At 36.9% G+C, this 20,014-nt stretch overlaps 6 protein-coding genes across 7 annotated transcripts; 2 read left to right on the plus strand and 4 right to left on the minus strand.

Annotated features, from left to right (window-relative positions):
• Positions 1–61: 61 nt before the first annotated feature.
• Positions 62–1,820, minus strand: LOC102581875 (proliferating cell nuclear antigen). Its single transcript, XM_006350753.2, has 4 exons — positions 1,404–1,820; positions 764–916; positions 579–676; positions 62–495 (listed from the first exon to the last, which is right to left on the minus strand). The coding sequence occupies exons 1-4, from the start codon at positions 1,720–1,722 to the stop codon at positions 271–273; spliced, it is 795 nt and encodes a 264-aa protein (XP_006350815.1). The 5' UTR covers positions 1,723–1,820; the 3' UTR covers positions 62–270.
• Positions 1,821–2,779: 959 nt separating this feature from the next.
• Positions 2,780–5,986, plus strand: LOC102582203 (serine/arginine-rich splicing factor SR45a-like). The gene is made up of 7 exons (XM_006350754.2): positions 2,780–2,842; positions 3,785–3,807; positions 3,883–3,960; positions 4,033–4,144; positions 4,309–4,458; positions 4,825–4,888; positions 4,974–5,986. Exons 2-7 carry the CDS (start codon positions 3,785–3,787, stop codon positions 5,702–5,704), a joined length of 1,158 nt encoding a protein of 385 aa, XP_006350816.1. The 5' UTR covers positions 2,780–2,842; the 3' UTR covers positions 5,705–5,986.
• A 429-nt stretch (positions 5,987–6,415) lies between these two features.
• Positions 6,416–8,282, minus strand: LOC102582529 (acyl-coenzyme A thioesterase 13-like). Of its 2 annotated transcripts, none has more exons than XM_006350755.2 (3): positions 7,888–8,282; positions 7,667–7,807; positions 6,416–6,851 (listed from the first exon to the last, which is right to left on the minus strand). In XM_006350755.2, the coding sequence occupies exons 1-3, from the start codon at positions 8,077–8,079 to the stop codon at positions 6,708–6,710; spliced, it is 477 nt and encodes a 158-aa protein (XP_006350817.1). In that variant the 5' UTR covers positions 8,080–8,282; the 3' UTR covers positions 6,416–6,707. The 2 variants fall into 2 exon arrangements, with proteins under 2 accessions (XP_006350817.1, XP_015165707.1); XM_015310221.1 differs by having other exon boundaries at positions 6,416–6,887.
• A 454-nt stretch (positions 8,283–8,736) lies between these two features.
• On the minus strand, positions 8,737–12,488 carry LOC102582877 (acyl-coenzyme A thioesterase 13-like). Its single transcript, XM_006350756.2, has 3 exons — positions 12,053–12,488; positions 11,589–11,729; positions 8,737–9,194 (listed from the first exon to the last, which is right to left on the minus strand). Exons 1-3 carry the CDS (start codon positions 12,242–12,244, stop codon positions 9,051–9,053), a joined length of 477 nt encoding a protein of 158 aa, XP_006350818.1. The 5' UTR covers positions 12,245–12,488; the 3' UTR covers positions 8,737–9,050.
• Positions 12,489–14,509: 2,021 nt separating this feature from the next.
• On the plus strand, positions 14,510–16,411 carry LOC102583212 (UPF0503 protein At3g09070, chloroplastic). The gene has a single exon (XM_006350757.2). The coding sequence runs from the start codon at positions 14,510–14,512 to the stop codon at positions 16,409–16,411; it is 1,902 nt and encodes a 633-aa protein (XP_006350819.1).
• A 2,208-nt stretch (positions 16,412–18,619) lies between these two features.
• Positions 18,620–19,423, minus strand: LOC107061260 (AT-rich interactive domain-containing protein 2-like). The gene has a single exon (XM_015310192.1). It carries the CDS (start codon positions 19,421–19,423, stop codon positions 18,620–18,622), a length of 804 nt encoding a protein of 267 aa, XP_015165678.1.
• Between the last annotated feature and the right edge of the window lie 591 nt (positions 19,424–20,014).

A 20,014-nucleotide genomic window follows, 5' to 3' on the forward strand; every position in this document is an offset into this window, starting at 1 on the left:
TTTCAGATTCTCAATAACCAAAATCCCTCTTCACTCAGACAACTATATTTGAAGCAGCATTAGAAAAACAAAAGGCTTTATGTAAATTCAAGTATAAGACACTCTAACACCACATCAGATAAGAGAAGGAAAACCCCCCAAAAGAGGAAAATACATGATTTCATTGAACACAAATTTGAAAATTTGTCTTGCCAGTCTAAGCTAAAGCTACATATTGCTTGCCTGAAAGACTCAAATGAGCCTACACCATAAGAAAGCAAAAACATAAAATCAAGGCTTGGTTTCCTCTTCATCCTCTTCTATCTTAGGTGCCAGGTAATACCTTACATAGCCCATCTCAGCAATCTTGTACTCAACAACAACAGGAAGCTCTGAAGACAAGCTGATGGTCACTGTGTTCGACAATGGAGATGCTTTTGTAAAGGAGTTCAAGTATCTTAGGGCAAATGTCAATGACACTGGCTCATTCATCTCTATAACAGTGGCTTCTTCAGGCTGCCAATTTAAAACAAATAAGTCATACATCAGACACAAGAATTAATCAAGAACAATAAGCACATTAAGCAAAAACAATCTACCTTGTCAACAGTTGTATTTTGCCTGCAAACAATATTTGCAGTACCGATGTCACCTCTGGTTGAGAATTTTACACCTTCCTTTGTCACCGAAATAACAACTACAACAATCAGTTGAAACGAATGTTAATGTATAGTCACCATTAGAAGAATTACTAAAGTCACAGTTATCATGAGGCAAATTGTACCTGTATCTCCAATGCTACTAAGGTCTTTGCAAATTCTACCAAACTCAGCAGAAGGCATTCTAACAATAGCATGATACTCTGCTTCAGGAATCCCAAGATGCTCACTGTCAATGTCCATTAGCTTCATCTCAAAATCAGCAATCTTGTCTTGGGCTGCAATACATTACAGTCATGCAAATAAGTTAGTACCAGACCATAATAGCGGAGACTGAATCCATATTCAGAATAAAATCACAAAATTTAAAACAAAAAATCAGCTTAATACATGACTCAAGTCCCAATTATACCAATTTCAAGCAAACTCAAACTAGTTTAAATTATTTTATTTATCTATAAACAGTGGAGTAATCAATTCTAAAATTCATAATTTAGAATCAGGCACTATGTCCAAACTCCAAAATACTATTAGCTACGATTCTCTCATATCTATAATTTAGGATCAAACACTACATCCAAACTCCAAAGTACTGTTAGCTTCAATTTTCCTCACATTTGACATGTTAAATAAAGTAATCAAAAGCAAAAAGTGTCAAATATTTTGGGACCAGGAGGCATCAATTTCAACTATATATAGCAGATGTTACAGTCTCTAGATCCTATTTATAATTTTGGAAACACAAAAACTAGCTTCGGAACTTACTGGGACTTTCAAACATGAAAGTGACGGTGTCACTGCCATCGTCAGCCTTGATGGTGATGATGTCATCATTTCCAGCACATTTGAGCATTTTCGCCATGTTAGTAAGGTTCATGCCCATTGAAATGTTCCGGTCACAACGGTAGTGCTCAAAACCCTCAGATCGGAGCAGCAGCGCCACCAAAGCCACGTGACTGGAGTCCATGGCTTGCAGAGAGAATCCAGTGGCGGAACAATCGAAGTTCGCATCGTTCACCAGATCCTTGATCGATTCTAGAACTTTCTTCAGCAGACTTCCCTGAACAAGACGTAGTTCCAACATTTTGTTCTCTGCGGGAAACTAGGGTTAGGGTTTTCAAATGGGGAAGGAGGGAAAACAGAGGTGTCTGAATGAAAAATAGAGCGAAACTGAGTGGAAAAAAAGGGTTAGGGTTTATATAGCTGCTGGAAAGTGTGCTCGAGAATTTAGGGCTCGCTATTGGCGGGAAATGAATTGTCAGAAAATAAAATAAGTTCCCGCCTTTATTTTGATTTTGGGCTACTGCCTATTTTGGCCCATAATTCAGTGGGCTCTGCTCCGGAAAAAGGCCTTGGGTTGTCTTGGGCTTTAAAACCCATTACAGTTTCATACTCTTTTTCTGTAGTAATTACTAGGAAGGATAATAGGCTAATTTATGCAAATGTCTCTTTTTAGGCTATCATTAAATTTTCGTCCCTATTATATGTTGCTTTTATTTTCTTTTCCACTGTTTTCAGCCTTTTTTTTTTTTTTTACTATTGTAACACTTTCTCTATCTTTACAAGGTAGAGAAAAAATTGCGTACATCATACATATCCTCCTTTTCAGACCCTACTTATGAAAATACAATGATTTCTCATTGTTTTTGTTGCAACTATAGCTTTGAGCTTGACAAAACATTAAATTGTCATCTAATATCTATAAATTTTTAGATTGTGATTTTAACTATTATTATATAATTTTCAATAGATCAAAATGAATATTCAGATTGTTTCCTAAAAGATACATATGTTACTACGACAAACAGATGTCACTCACTAATCAATTACTCAAAAAAAAGAAGAAGAGAATAACCAACTTTTTTGTTTTTGATCATATCATAATAAAGAATCGAGAGTCCACTTTGTAGAGTCTGGTACATTCATTTATTACAATGCTAATTAAATATTAATATAACCTTTAAAATTATTATAATCTCATATTCAAATCTACTATGAAACAAATTTCATTTTTTTTGGTTGGTGGAATAATGTGACAAATTCAAGTCCAATTAAAAAGGATTTCGTGTCCCTCGTCTAGAAACTTCTTTACGCTACAGGTATATATATAAGCCTTTCCCCACAACACGCAACCCATTCGAGAGCCTTCGCTAATTAGAGAGAGAAAGAGACGCATTTCGATACTACGCCATAATCTCTTCACGGTGAGTTTTCTTTTCATGTCTTCTTTTTCTCTCTTAATTCTCTTCTTCGATACGCATGAACTAAAATTATAGATATTAGTTGTTGATGAGATTGTATGTCATTTGCGTTTGTGATCGGCATCAATATTTGATTTAAATTGAATTTTCTATTACCTGAGCGGATTAGACGATTCTTCCGTTCATTTTTTACCCAAAACATAAAGAGCTAAACAGTTTGTCGATTTTTTGTTTATTGTGTATTCATCGTCTTTGAGCAATTGAGCTTATTTGTGATTTTGTTGTTTTATGGTTTTGATATATAGCAATGAATGCTTTCACGCTAATCCTTTTGAAAACTGTAAACATTGGCGGGGTTCCAGTACTTCCAACTTACAAGTATGTGTGTGTGTGTGTAAAGCCTTAACATACTATTAGATTTGAACTCACAATTACAGTATAGAAGTGCAATTAGTTCAGTGCTATGATCCTTAAATAAATGTCAGGATAAATAAAGCTTTTAGTACTTGATCCGCCTCTATTTTTATCAGTAGCTAATTGTTGTTGTCTGTTTGGTTTGACAAACTTCAAACTTTGATAGTGTCGCATAGTTTGTTATCCTTTAATCACCAAGGAGAACTATACTTTCTACTTTGATAATTGCTGGAATAATAGAAGGTAAAAGGCAAATTAATAGAGGGCCATATAAGATGGGATTTAGGTAACCTTTAATATGACTCAATGTTCCGGTATTGCGATGGAGTAGGCAGAGTAGAGCAGGATCTAAATGATTTATATTGTCTGCAGCTATTAGTTTTGAACTGTTAGACAAATCAGTGATCTTGATTTGCTTGGTTTTACTTGCTAGTATATATTTACTGGATTTGTGAGAAAACACACTGTTTTATCGTCTTTCTCCTTTATATCATTAGCCTAAGCTTAACATTCTGTTTGATGTAACTGCAGATGTCGTATTCCAGGAGGTCAAGGTAATGTTGGTCTTAATATGGGTTTTGTATGGTCATTATTCCTTGTCATGTTCAAATATGACATTTATATTGCAGGTATACTCGTTCACCTTCATACGATCGATATAGCAAGTCTGTCTCGAGGTCCAGATATGTTTCAAGGAGTCGGTCAAGGTACATGCTGCAGTGTTCAATTAATATGCTGGTAACTAGAGTTCATGTTATTTAATTTTATTATAATGGCAGGAGCTGTGATTCAAGTGATGTTGAGAACCCAGGGAACAATTTGTATGTGACTGGTCTCTCAACCCGCGTTAAAGAGCGAGATGTTGAGAAGCATTTTTCTGCTGAGGGAAAGGTATGTTTGTTGCTTCTTAAGATTCCCTTCCCGTTCTCTGTAGTCGGTTCATATAGGTCTTTTGCACTTTATTCAAAAGGAAAGAACTCCGTAGGATTTGCTCCTATGTGCATTCATATTGTTGGGGATATCAACATCATTAAATGCTTTTTTTCTCTGGTTAGGTTGAAGATGTTCGTCTTGTTTTTGACCCATGGACCCGCGAATCTCGTGGGTTTGGTTTCGTGACGATGTCCAGCGTTGAGGAGGCTGATCGCTGCATCAAGTCTCTGAATCGCTCAGTACTTGAAGGCAGAGTTATCACTGTGGAGAAGGTAGAATTTATAGAATATTTGCTCAGTTTTTTTGAATCTTATGTTTGCAATTTTCTCTGGTTATCAGCTCTTAGTTATATCAATATCTTATATTGCTTCAGTAATTTGATCAGTTTGAAAATTGTTAGCTTGTTTCGCAAGGAAGCTGTGTGTAGCAGCTCTTCACCAAAGTCCAAATAACAAATCAAAACACATCAAGCCAACAGACTGTTAACCAGAGGGTTGTAGCCTTCATTTTTCCTTTATTCAGCTGCGCCCTTGTTGCATGTTATTCATTTCTCATTGGTTACTTATTTCGTGACGTCGTTGTATTGCATCAACCCGCCAAAGTCTAGATTTGCTGTTTGACAATTGTCTCCTATGCAGGCTAGGAGGAGAAGAGGTAGAACACCTACTCCAGGAAAATATTTGGGGCTTAGAACTGTTCGCGGTATGATATTGTATCCTTTCCTAAGCAATACTTGACCTGGGTTATTTGTCTGTGATGTCTTCTAATTTCCACCTTGTAAATGTAGTTCGTCGTGAATCACGAAACTATCCTCATCATTCAAGGAGTCGCTCTCCTTGTTACTCATCTGAAAGCTACAGGAGCAGGAGCAGGTCTTACTCTCCATATTACCGACAAGAGCATAGATCATACTCTTATTACAGAGGACGCCAGAGATCTCACTCATCATATTACAATCGACACCACTGCTACTCAGAATCACCTTATTCTCCTTACTATAGTCGTGTCAGGTCTTACTCTCGATCTTTATCCCCATATAGTCGGCGTGATCGGTCCTACTCTCCAGATGACCGTTACTACAGAAGAAGCCGTTACCATGACTATTCTCCCGACAATCATCGGCGTGATCGTTCCTATTCTCCAGATGACCGTTACTATAGAAGAAGCCGCTACCGTGACTACTCTCCCGAAAGCCGTGATCTTTCGGACTCTCCAGATGTTCGTGACAACAGAATGAGCCGCTATCGCGATTACTCTCCGAACAGTTACTATTATCGAAGGAACCGATATCGTTCCATTTCTCGGAGCATTTCACCTCGATATCGGAGAAGCTACTCATGCAGTGCATCACCTAGGTGGTCAAAGAGGAGCTATTCAAGAAGCGTTTCCAGGAGCAGCTGCTCTCGTAGCAGTTACTCTCCTAATCCGAAGAAAAGCTCTAAGAAGAGTCGCAGTGTTAGTGCATCTTCCAGATTTGTTTCAAGGTCTGTTACACCTAGGTCTTCGCCTTCATCATGAAAGGACTACACTACTAGGAAGGTCTAGTCTGTCACTCTCTGTTGCAAAGAGTTTAAAGTTGTACTAGATTGGTCACTCAAGTAGAATTACTCAAGATAACAAATCTGCTTTCCAGCTTATGTGACTGGTGGAAATGAGATCTAGCTGTACTATTGTGTTTGTAATTTAATGCAGAGGTAATACGGTGTATTGACCGAATATGGAAACGACACTAGCATATTAATGTGTACGAAGCCAGTACAGAAATCTCTCAATTTCTTCATTGCTTTCTAGTGGCTTTTATATGTTGGGTGTGTATAACATAGTATTTCATGGGTTATAACTTGTGAGTATTCCTGTAACTATATGCGGTGCATGACTATTGAAGTCTTGAACTAGTAGTAATTCACACAGGTTTAAATGCTATAGCCTTGATGTAGTAGTTACATAGCTGTTGGCCATGATTATATGTTCATGTGGGCGTTCTCCTCGCTGCTAATGGCAGAGAGTATGTTCTTGGAAGAATATACCAAGGTGATTGTGATTTCATCCTGAACGAAACTCTTCTCAAAATGTTACTAGTGGTACATAATTTTGTATTTTTCTACACATTTTGAGGGATACTTGATTTTTTTCTTCTTTTGTTAGCTACAAATGGAGGGAGCTATATTTTTGCCCAAGTTCTCTCTACAAACAGACGAACTTATATGCAAATGAAATACATCTTTGATATAAAAAAAAATTGAGTGTAGATTTCCTACTTCAATATTTCTCTAGTTTAAATGGAGTTACAGAGTCCAAGAGGATTATATATATAAACCATTACACACACATTATCATCAAATGGATGTAATGGAACTCTCGACAAAAAAAAAAAGGAGCAGAACATATCCACCTCCATTGATGAGCATATGTTTACACTGCACTGTTTCTCACGGGCACAATGCTGCTCAATACATGTTATCTGAAAACTATCTGATGAAAGAAGAACCAAAGAGGCATTTTGGTCTAGATAAATACTACGTCACATTTTACTAGCATATTTACCAAATAATGAATGCCGCCCCTGAGCAATTAGCTCCCCAGTAGCTTTATTTTTCACAAGTACACTTGTTCCAGAATAACCTCCTTTCTTACCTAAGACTTGACCGATGATCTCCAACTCATCTTGCAAATATCCCAAGAAAAATGCATATAACAAAATCTGTAATCCATCAGTGAAAGGCGAATGCACATTCTTTGGTAACTATGCTAGTAAAATGTGTGATTACTCTTCTTTACTGAAGGACATTCAAGAATGCTGGTGACATTTTAAAGGTTCAAAAGCATCTTCTATTGCATAAAATGAGAAACACAGTGTAGGAATGTGAAGAAGTGTGGAAAGGTGCAAAAGAAAGAGTTTGGTGTGCCGAAACTAACTGCAACATTTTCCAATCCCATTCAAGTTTCCAAATATCCATGAATTTCATCAAGGGATTGCCTAAACGGCTAAACCCAAGGAGATAAAGTCAGTACAGTAGTGTTAGTCCATAGGTATACACATTGGGCATTTTATAACTTACTCTCTCCCTCTCATAACTATTCAAGTTGCTAGAGCCACTATGGATATCGTTCTAGAAGCTGAGGGGCCTTCTATCACTACAGTGTTCGAACAGAGACAGGATTTTCCTAAGCAATTTCTGGAGAGAACAACTGTTTGCATTGCTAAAGGTTAAGTTTTACTCCATACTCAAACAGATGGGCGGTGTAGGCTGAAAGAGTAAACAAGTGCCTTAAACCTACTTGAGATGCATATCAAACCAGCAAATCCTGAGGAGTTGAATCAATGACTATCTATCTTGCTCTATAGACATTTCATTTCTTTCTTTTCTCATTCCTCATTCATTTTGAAATACAACATGATCATACTAACAAGTGCAGAAGTCAGAAAATTCATGAACCAATAATTTAACTCATTGAATGGGAAGAATTAGGAGTGCTTACATCAATCTTCGCACTTGAATGAAATGAAATTGACATGTCTACGGATACATTCACTGGGTGACCCCCAACATTGACACATCCAGCCCCAACAGCGTCAATAAGATTGGCTATAGCACCAGCTGCTAATTTTCCTTCTCTATCCTACCAATTCACATCAAAGAAGCTTTAATCTCCATGCACTAGAAACTCGAGTAGAAAAATAAAGAAGGGGATTTTCATACCGTTAGTCGAGGAGGAACTTTGAATGTGCAAAAGACACGATCGGATTCAAGCCGATCAACTCGGATACCTCTGAGGGCATAACACTCGTAGAAGCTAAACTCGGCGCCGGTTCGGAGAGGAAGGAAATCAAGTGAGGAAACCCGGTCCGATTCTTCCTGGGTTAGTTCAAGGAAAGCTTTTGATTTCTCCATTAATTCTCTCTCCTTGCTCTGTCTCCTCAAACTCCCAAATAAAATTACACTTTTTGGACTTTTCTCATCAAAGAGTAATGGAGAAGATGGTAGGTGAATGCAAAGCCGTGGGTTTAGCGTGAACCAAGCAACTCTCCGTCCCAATTCACATGCATTATAATTTGACTAATTTGGAAGTAGATTTCTCCCTAATTAGGGTTCGAATTGAGATCTCTAATTAATTAAGAAATGAGTAGAAATCATCTCAAATCAAAATCAGATTAACAAATTAAAATAGAAAAAAATAATAAAAATTCTTCTTTTAGTGGTCACACAAATTAGAAAAAATAATTTTTGCATCACAAATTTCAATTTTTTTAAAGAAAATTGTAAATTGAAAGAGGTGGAGAGAGGGAGTATAATTTTAGGTGAGTTGATCCTTTGAACCCAACAATTCTATTTTAGTTCCGCCTAACATTGATATTATGATAATTGATAAATATAATCTGAATTGGGTAAAAATTGGCCTGGATAATGAGTATTATTTTTCCACAAAAGTACATAGCAAGCAGTAGGAAGGGGATATAGGAGTACTACACATTTTGATGAATAATATGGCAATTGCTCGTCGTGCAAAATATTTGTTTGAGCGTATATCTCACTGTTGATAAAATCTTATATCAATCAACTACGCTTCAATCCTAAACTCATCGAGGAGAATCCTCAATATCTGTCCCGTATACATGAAGTTATAATAAATGCAATGATAATCAGCACAAAATGCCTCGATTAACAAGCAAATATTTACATTGGACATGTTCCTCACAAGTCACAAGTATAATGCTGCTCAATACATGTTATCACAGCAAAAGAGAAAAACTATGCACCATACTGATTTTTCTTTTTCGAACGAAACATACATGTGGACCAGGAGCTGGAAACTGAAGTACATCTTCAAACAGGCATCTTGGTTCAGAGAAATACTTCACATTTTACATTTTACTAGCATGTTTACCGAATAATGAATGCCGCCCTTCAGCAATGAGCTCCCCTGTCGTTTTATTTTTCACAAGTACACTTGTTCCAGAATATCCTCCTTTCTGACCCAAGACTCTACCAATGATCTCCAACTCATCCTGCAAATATCCCACGCAAAGACGTAATCCATAAGTAGAGGTTGAATGCACATTTAGAAAGATGATAAAGAAGAAAGAACGTTCGACTTGAAAGATGGGAGAGATCAAAGGCAGAATAAACCACTTTGGGTTGGTTCAGACCCTAACTTACTGAACTGCTAGGATGAAGAGAATAAGGGGAAAATACGTGACATGATGCAAACTATCAGAAGTCTTCTAGATTAATTCATGGTATTGGCTTACCAAGAAAGACATGAGAAAATATCAACTCACGTTGGGTGGATAAACAGCAATAAGTACATCACTACCTACTAACTGATGGACACTCGTACAGGAGAGGCAAGCAACTTGGTACCATTTTCAAATTAGCTTGTGTTTTAAATATAAATTCTACTCTCAAAGGTCAGTGCAGTATTGACTTGCACATGAAAACAGTTTTATAAAGAATGGGGATATAGAGGTGGCTTGCAGCACCATGCTCCTGTAATCCAACAACAAAATGCACCTCTTTTAAGGATTGAAATACATACATAAAGGTAAAATTGAGAGTATATTCCTGCACAAACAAAATGCATATACAGTAGGCAAGGCTGAAAAGCATTAGCTAGGGAAGGACCACAAAAAATGTTCTATTTACTCAATCAAGCATTACTCAGATGGCAACAATTTGATTATTTTAAAGCCTACCTCATGAGCCATTGCTAATCACTCAATCCTCACTGTCCACTGAAAAAGTGGTGGTCCTATCCCCTATATTGCTTTGCAGAAACAATTATATTCCTCATGTCAATATAAGATACCTCAACACATCTCACATCCAATCTCTCATGTCCCTATATGCTGTCAAGTTCTTAACATCACACTTCTTGACTAACTCGGCTTTCCAAATAACCAACCAAACAATGCCTCCATGTCCTCTACTTATCCAGATCCTGACTAGTTCTTACTTTACTACCCAGACAAAGTTAAAAAATATCCAAGTTCTATGGCACCAACGGACCAACCCTAGGATGAATATTGGAAATCTGACCGTTTCATTGGAACTTATACTGTACCTGATTGCAAAAAAAATGATTTTGCGTTGATCCATATCCTTGATGAACTCAAGAAAACTGAGGCCATGCTTTGATGGATAACTGGTGAATCATAGAAGAGCAGTCTCTCATGGACAGCCTTATGCTGTGATCTCTATTGCAGGTAACTCACTTTGAACAAATCTCAAATTGGGTCTTGCTTTATTCGACTTAACCCTAAATTGCATTGGCAAAATGTTGAACCCAGTAAGCCTCATTGATGCCAATATAAAAAGCCAAATTACATAAGGTATCCATTGATGCCATGTCTAAACACTCTTATACAACAAAGAGCTCCTGTCATATACCCAAAGCTCTGCCCAGCAAACCAAGCCTTACAACACTGCCTAAACCTTCATATCTTCAAACTCCCAAGCTACTCTAACCAATAAAATTGCACCGAGGAGTCTCTAAAGAACAGAACCAATATGTTAAATGCCATGTTAGTTACGGAAGACATAATTGCCAACCAAAGCAATTGAATGCTATGTTAGCCAAGAAGGAACTGAGAGATTAAGATGGATGAAGAGGTTCAGAAGGATGATGAACAAGTTTTGGGCTAAGGAGTCCAGGACATAGGGAGTTAGGGACACAGAAGTGGCAGTACTCGATGGAGTCTCCAGACCCCCTAGAATAATCAGAACTCAGGACTCGATGAAGTAAACACCTCTGGTTATATCGGCGGACAGTGGGTTTATACACAATTTTGTTAGTCTACATGTGGTGAAGCAATTTAAATTTTCATTAGTGCCTAATAAGGTATCAATGGACATGACCATTTCCAATTGACATGTGATCAAAGATCCTCTGCATTTCAGTGGGTAATGCAAGGAGAAGAGTTCTTTTGTACTTAAGAATGGTTAAAGTTAGTGGAAGTAACCTGGTCTGAAGGATGTATTTGATTGACCTATTTTCCATCTACAGTGTTGCATACCACATAGTAGTATATTTTTTCTTAAAGAGGGGATATTCATCACAGACGGACAAACTGATAAGGCAAAACTAGCTACTGATAATCATTTGAAAAGTCAGCTAGTTTGTTAGCAGGTGTAGTGTAGGGTACACAGCTCATTATTTTTATTATTCAGCATTTTATTTGCCTGACTTGTGAGTGATGAATGTGGAACCAGTCTATCTTCCTCTTTATGCGTTTCATTCGTTTCTTCTGTGATTTCCTCTTATTATTCTTTCTTTCCTTGTTAATTCTAAAATACAGCATGAGCATACTAAAAGGTGCAGACATCTGATAAAAATATTGTCACAAAATTCATGAACCAATAATGAAATCATCGAAAAGATAGGAAAAATGAGGAGTGCTTACACCAGCCTTCGCACTTGAAAGAAATGAAATCGACATGTCCACTGATACATTCATCGGGAGACCCTCCACATAGACTACCGCACCCCCAACTTCATCAACTAGATTAGCAATGGCACCAGATGCTAGTTTCCCTTCTCTATCCTACAAAGGTACACCAAAAAAGCTTCCATTCCAAGCAACAATCCAGTAGAAAATACACGAAAACAGTCTATTTAATTTTAAAAACTTCATCTGCATATATCCCAATATTCAAATTCTAAACTTCTATGTAACGCTTCTTTATCAACCTACCCCTTTAATCTTCAAATCAACTATAACTCTAATACACTCTTCAACCATTATTTTGTGATAATATATTTCTACACAACTATCACAACATTCAAGAATCAAAATTTAAACATTGAAAATGACATACACATAACACAAACTGGGAAAAAAGGGGGCAAAATTCGGGTTTGTCTTACAGTGAGACGAGGAGGAACTTTGAAGGTGCAAAAAACTTGACCCGGTTCAATTCGGTCAACCCGGATGCCTCTGAGAGAATAGTACTCATAGAAGCTACACTCGGTACCGAGCCGGTGAGGAGGAAAGGCAAGAGACGAAACCCGGTCCGATTCTCCCTGGGTTAATTCAAGAAAAGCTTTAGCTTTCTCCATTTGGTTTCCTCTTCTTGTTCTGAAACAGAATTTTGACAATTTCCCTCGATTTTACAAGCGTAATTTGGGTATTTTGAGGGATAAGATGATCGTAAAATGCTAATCGGAGAAGATGAAAAAAAAAATGGGTAAAGAGTGATGACTATATAGGGATTTGGATGGAAAACTTTGTGCCTCTTGAGCTACCGGGTTTAACGTGAAGGAAACGGATGAACAAACCAAATATATTACGACTCCATAATGTTTTTTTTAAATATAATTTTCTTAACATGTATATTAGGGGATGATTAAAAACAAGTTATATGAGGTAAGATGGAAATAGTCCGAATAAGATGAAAGAAATGAGATCGACTATTTTGAATTTGTAAAAAGAAGGTGTCCAAATGTTAGAGGTCGATTATAACAAGCATTATGAAAGTTAGAATTAAGCAGAAGAAAAATTAAGACAAGTGATTTTAATATATTGGGATATGACCCTTAATTTAAATAGTAATATACAAATATCAAATATTTAGATAAAAAATTAATAGATAGGTTAGTATATTACTATCTTATTTTTGGGTTTGTATTGATATACGTTGCTTGATTTGTTATATTTTGTTTTTATGGAAGGTTCAGAGTGTTTCACTATCTTATCAATAATATTCATTATTTCAATTTATGGATTGAACTTAGAAAAATATTTAAAAAATTGTGCGTGAATAAAGGTTGCTCATGTACTTTAACATTGACGGAGATAGAATCTTTCACTCAAGAGATAAAATAAAGTAATCTTTATAATTTTTCGACAAATAATGTTCATTATAATTTCCTCCAAATTTGACATTGACCTTGTTTCCTTATGCTATTTCTTGGGCACGTGGAATGAAGACTTCTAGGCCCATTTGCCAATGGAAACAAATTATATTAAAGTATACTTATTTCTGAATCTAATTTGTTCACAGCTTTAGAGGTCTTAAGAATCATGGCATCTTCATAATAAAAACGTTACACTAGACGTTAACTGATACCTGAGTGAAAAATAATTAATTGTTGCATAGTACATACCCCTATGTTGGCTCAACATTTAACTACTCATTTTTTTAGTACTCGAATAATAAAAGGGAATAAATTAACAAAATTACAATAAAATGATAAATATTTCTTTATTTTAATTATTAAATTTCTGATTTAAAAATCTCAGGGTATAAAGTAGTAAAAGTTTTACCACTAAATACACCCTCCGTCCCATTTTATATATTATTCATTTCTATAAATAGTTGGTCCATAATATTTGTCATTTCATAAAATCAATGCATAAATTACCATATTCTTCCTTTTTTACCCTTGTGAGTTATTAGCCTTGAAAATATTTATTTGACCAACTTAGAAAATCTAAGTAAATGATTCATGTTCATTGGTTAAATTAATTAATCAAAATAAATTAATTCATATTCATTGATTGAAAATTTGAATTCCAAAAAAATTAAATAAGGATAAAAGGGTAAAGTTACATCATTTCTTAATACAAGTAGAAAGTAAAAATGTGACATATAAAATGGGATGGAGTATAAGACTTTTCAGAACAAAGTATATGAGTATCAGTTTTGACATTGCCATTTAACTTGTATTTGCTTTTCATTATTTTTTTTAACGCATATCCACTTCACGATAACTTTAAATATACAATGTTTGAAGTTAATTACTCTTAACAAACTCTAACTTCAATCGTATATGAAGTTTCATATAGTTAAATTTTATATACAAATGACTAAAGTTCAATTAGTTTTGCCTAACTTCATCCTTTTTTTCTTGAACTTTATCTATACGTGGGCGGAGTTTAGACATAAAATAACGGAAGTCCAATTAAATATAATTCGAATTTCAACTATATATAACTTTAAGAATATTGTGTTTGAAGTTTGATTTTTTCAAACTTTACTTTAGAAACTCCACATCTGAAGCGGATATTTACATTAAAAAAATTTAAAAAGCAAATAATGTTTAATGACACTATCAAAGTGAGTTATGCTATGAAAAATTGTATATAAAAATTCAAATTTAATCGAGCTTTAATAAAAAGTTGGAATGGAGAAAATCAAAAGATAAATTAAGGAAGAGAAAAAGTCTTAAAAGAGTAGGGATAATAAAGGGCTTATGAAGGGTTCTTTTGCTTATAGTCTCTTTGGATCCCTTGTGCTCTGAAATTTTTCTGTCCATCTTGTCGGAAAAACCCAACTCCCATTCATAAATGAGCCCATCTTATGCTGTCCCACTCGCATTCCAATGACTCGTACCACTTCCCAAAACCGCACCCGTACCCGAACCCGCCGTCTTTCAGCTTGTTACCGCCACCCATCGGAGCCGGTCACCGGCATCTGTGCCGCATGCCTGCGTGAACGTCTCTCCGGTCTTGACTCTTCTGCTGACTCTGAACTCTCTATTGTTCCTACATTCTCAAATTCTTTCGAAAACCCAGATGTTGATAATGGACCCGAACCCGGACCCGGATTTGATGGTAGCCGGAGTAAAGCTGCTACATCGTCGTTTTCTCCGGATCTCCGGCGTTGTAGGTCTGTTTCTACTGCCAGGTGTGAAGGTTCGTGTAGCTGGTCGGAGCCACGTCGGAGATCTTGTGACGATAGGTCGTCCAGGAATACTCTTGTAAATCTCTTTGGAGTTGATGATGAGGTGGGTGGACCCAATGCCGGTTTCAATGTTGAATCGAAGAACCTGGGGTTGACGAATTTGTCTGATAATGTTTGTCAGTCGATAGTAGAGCATAAAGAGAGTGAAGAAGTTAGGGTTCGTGCTGATGCATTGGTGAGAATAGAGGATATAGATGAAGATACTCAAGATGGAGAGCTTAAGACAATGAAAGAGTTCATTGATCTCGAATTTCACACAAAAAATCAGAAATCGAGGGATTTCAGAGACATTGCGGTGAATTTCAGGGAAGCAACTTCAGTCTTCAGCAAGAAATTGCAAAAATGGAGGCAAAAGCAGAGGGAAAAGAAGCTTAATAGTAGAAATGCTGAAGGAAATGATAGGTTTTCAGCTGGAAATAACAAGTTGATAGGTTATAAATCAAAGGATAGTCGGTCTGAGATTGGGGAATGTGCAATGGGGAGGAGATCTTGTGATACAGAACCTCGTTTTTCAGTTGACGCTGGGCGATTGTCGTTGGACGGTCCAGGGATTTCAATTGATGAGCCTAGAGCTTCTTGGGATGGATATATGGTCGCTAGGACTATTCCACGGCTAACACCAATGTTATCAGTTGTCGAAAATGTGCTTTTAGGGAATGGAAATGGGTTTGATAGGCATCGAGCATCGCTTGATGGGCAAATGCAGGCTATAGTAGAAGATGAGAGTAGTTCAGGTGGATCAGGACAATCCAATTCGGATTCTTCATCATCACAAAGGGGAAGTAGTTTTGATAGGTCGAGTTCTGTTCAGAGTTTTGGCAAGAGGACATTGGATTTGGAGGTTAACGAAGGCAAGTATATGTCAAATTCATCTTCTGCTCACGTCAAGTTGGTTATTACAGAGAGGGAATTGAAAGATTGGCGCTTGAATCCTATCAAAGATGATAATTTGAATAAGTATGAATCATTTCCCAAGAACGGAATTGTTGCTGAAAGTTGTGACCCCAAGAAGGGGTCCAAGAAGCCTGCTCGGTGGCGAGAGGTGTTCAATCTCTTTGGTAACAAGCAAAAGCTGAATAACAATAAGGGAGAAACCCGAAAAGGAGAAGGAGAAACCATCAGTTCAGTCACTGATAGCAACGGGAAGCAAGGGGACAAGGGTTATGATAATGTAAAGGAGGCTGCTCAATGGAGGCTTTCACGCAGCAGCAGCATTGTTGGGGCTAGAAAATCCTGCAGCAGCTCCTACATTCCTGCTAGGAATTCCTGCAGCAGTGCTTTCGATCAGCCTAGGAATTCGTGTGACATGACTGAACTAAATTACAGTAAGAAGAAAGTTGCTGAACGTGCTGCCTCTGCTAACTTTGGCAGGGATGCTTTTGTGCTGGAGAGGAACAGGAGTGTCAAATGCTCTTCAAATGACATTGATAATGGTACGCTGCCATTTTATTTGATGCCATTGAGGACTTCTAGGAGCCGTAGATTCACTGAGAACAAGTTAACAAAGCCCCTTCACGCTACTGGCAATGGTTTGCACTGAACTGGAAGGAAGATACTACATGTAGTTTACCACGTATCTGATTTTGTAAAAAACAATTTATCTTTGTGTATCGGCATACCTTGTTATTTGAATATCAAAATGCTTTCTTTATAGTTAGCTCAAATTTTTTAATTTTGTTTCCCCTTGTTATTATCTTCCCTTAATAGTTCCAATGTTTGAAAATGGGATTAGAAGAACATCATCTTAGCGGATAGTGTACTTAGGGTTGGGTCTCAAAGGATTTGATCAAGTAAGGCCCTAGGATTATCTAAGTATCAACTCCTTTGGATGTCGCTGACCTTGATGTCGAAGTCCCATTCCTTAACAGGGACAGGAAAGGTAGTACTTGTTGCATCTACAGCTTCTTTGTTTCTATGTGATAGCTACTTGTGATTGACCATGTTTAGTGTTTTATGAGGATAAATACAGCTCTCATTTTCTCGAGTTGCATTGTTTTGGAATCCTAGAGAAACACTTCTTTCAATTACCTTGTGCTAAGCTACCCTCCATGTATCTTTAGAAGAGATTATTTCAAAAAATCTGAAGATACAGTAGGGAGCTGTTGAAAAGTTCCTCTTTCCTAAGTGTAAAAGATCAGAACTGGAGTGATCACGATTCTTCTTGTTTTACCTGCATGCCAAATAACACCTCTCACCAGGTCCACCCTCTTTCTTTTCCTTCAAATTTTGGGATGCTTGCTCCCTGCCATCCTCTTTGCATCATGATTAATTCGGCTCCTGTTGGTTGGAACAAAATGAATCCTTTTCATTGAGTGATCTTCATTCCTTGTCTTTATCCCCTTCACTTTCCCTGCTGCTGCATCTATCAGTCCCACGTCTTCCCCATATCTGTTTGATGTTCCATCCCGTTTGTTTAATGTAGAATTTCGGAGTTGAAGGAGTTTCAGTTAGGTCTATAATCTGTTGGGTAGGGGTCGGTATGTTTTTGTGCTGATAATGTTGCTAAAGGATGAGCGTTTGAAAGGGTCATCTGTTTACAATAGATTCTTAGAAGCAAATATCTTTTATATGCATTTAACATCAAATAATGATCCAAAAGTTTGTTTTGAAGCCAATTGCGTGAGAAAGGCGTAATTTTAGCGCCTGTTTTGACTCTTTAATGCCTTGGTGACACCGAGAGAGCTCTAACATTCGTGCATTACCATTACTGTGGAGAACATTGACTGGAATCTCAGAGTTTTAAAGACTGATATTTAACTTTTGTCATGTGCAACACACCTCTCTAAGGTTAAAGTCTGCTTACACTCTACCCTACCCCACATTGTGGAATTACACTGGTTATGCAGCCACCACGTCTACCTCCAAACCCGTCTTCTCCTTCCTTGCAAGTAATTAACTAATTTGATCATTGCAAGTGATTAAACATTTAGGTTGTCAGTTGAGGACAGTGACGAATTGTTATTGTTAAAGAAGAAAATAATTTACTACCTTCAATCTACATAGGATGTCGACCTAAAAGCTAAAAGTAATCTTATCACAATTCCTTTTTTTTTTTTTTCCAACTTTATTCTTAACTAACTTGTAAATTCAAATTAAAGACACAATTTCAAATGGAAGCCGCAAAGCGTGCAACTAGCCAACAGACAAATGGGTTGTTTGGGGGAAGTATTTTAGAAAATAATACATGTATTAACATCCGCATAAACATAGTTAAAGACACAAATGCTCGTGAAAATGTACAAAAAAGATATGGAGGGTATTTTGTAAACAAACATTTTTTTTAGAATTATGAAATACATGTTATTTTTAATATAGGAAAACAAACAATTGAGAAGAAATAATCTCTGCATTACTAATCTCTGTATTACTCACACACACCCTAGCCAGCCAACACTATTCTTATACACACAACCAAACCAAAGGATTCAAAATAATCGAACATGCATATTGAAGGGAGATAACAGACAATGTATGAAGCTGGATGTAAGAAGCCATATTGTTCCTTTATGAAGGAAACAGAAGAAGCAATATCTTCTCAAATCTTACAAATTGTAGCAATCAATGTATTTTTGTATAGTTTTGTTGTGCTATCCTTTCAGACCTCAATACATTGCATCAATATCCAAAAAATGTCACCTTTTCTTGGCTTTAAAACCTATATACAGAATGTGAACCCCATCCCAAAAGTTTCTCTGTATATTCCATTTGTCTGTCAACTAAAAAAAAATGTGTATTGATACTTCTTCTGTCATCGTCGACCACTTAGGTACTTTCTCTTCAGAGATTTAGAACTAGAACAGGCACCTTTTTTTGCTCGATTCCTTTTACGAGAATGTTTGGGAGCAGTGACCTCCTCTTCCTCCTCTTCTTCGTCTTCCTCCTCTTCATCATCGGTGTTAATTGTTATACTATTTGATCTGATACGCCGAGGAATGTGAACATTGAAGTAATAGTTGACGATGCTTTGCCTATTCTTGGAAGGAAAAGATGCTAATGCTGGTTTCATGAAACTTTTGCCTTTAGACAGACCCGTCTTAACGAGGGAGCTGAACTTTGTTTGGTCCTTAGTGTTCCACAACATGGAAACTTCTTCTCCCATTTCATCAAATTTCCAGTCATTAAAGGCTGTCTCCAGTTCAGACTTCAACTTCATGCTTTCTTCTTTAACGTGTCTTTTAACACATCCGACAGATCCAGAGGACCTACAAGAACAATGTTCGTTTCTCCCTTTCCCAACAAACTCCTCGTTATCTTCCTTGTTTTCTAGGTTATCGGCTTTTGGCCATACCAGTGTTCCAAGCCATTTTGAAGTATCGGATTCCTCCTTTTTATACTTGCATACCATTTCCTTCTTTGATGCTCTTAATGCAACATCTGCTGCTACAACTGGAGTTCCCTTGTTCGGAGAGTTGGCCCAATCTGGAACATCAACCTGAAACCTGGGTCCTACTGGGATTACCAATTTCTGGTGATCTTCATAGATGAATTCACACCATTCTTTTTTCTTCTCATTGGTCAGGGCCGGATCCAGTAGTTCTTTTGCTTTCGTCATACTTCACGAGAACATGGAAGAACAAGAGTGAATGAGTTTATCTCCTGGTAAATATATCACTGTTCCTCAAGCTATATAGAGTAGTATTTGAACTCAAGACTTTTCTTTAAAAGAGATCACTGTTTTATAGGATACTGGTACCTAGTGCAGCAGAATCAAGCGTGACTGGAAGCTTTGCTCAAGTGAAATGGTTATCCAAGTTCCTCCTTTAGCAGCAACTTACGCAGCCCTTCTGTACATGCCAAAATGAGAAATTAAACAGACGAACGAGTAAGTATAGAAGTTTTAGAGGAAGTACTGGACACAAACGGAAAGCAGAGTTGCGTAATAGTTTTATCAGGATAAGTCTCATCAGGAACCAGATATAAGACCCCTCCGCCTCAAATATCAAGAAAACACAGTAAGCTTAATGCAACTACTTTGAAACTCTTCTGATTATCTGTTAGTAAAATTCGATAGTCATGACTCATGACTATATGAATGCATTTATGCATATCTCCTACACATGTACTTGGACTTTTGGGAGATTAATGCAGATGCAATGTCTATAGATAACTAATGTCATAACAATACTTAGATACATTCGTAGAT

Source organism: Solanum tuberosum, unplaced genomic scaffold (assembly GCF_000226075.1).
Source record: "Solanum tuberosum cultivar DM 1-3 516 R44 unplaced genomic scaffold, SolTub_3.0 scf00128, whole genome shotgun sequence".
Lineage (NCBI taxonomy): Eukaryota > Viridiplantae > Streptophyta > Magnoliopsida > Solanales > Solanaceae > Solanum > Solanum tuberosum.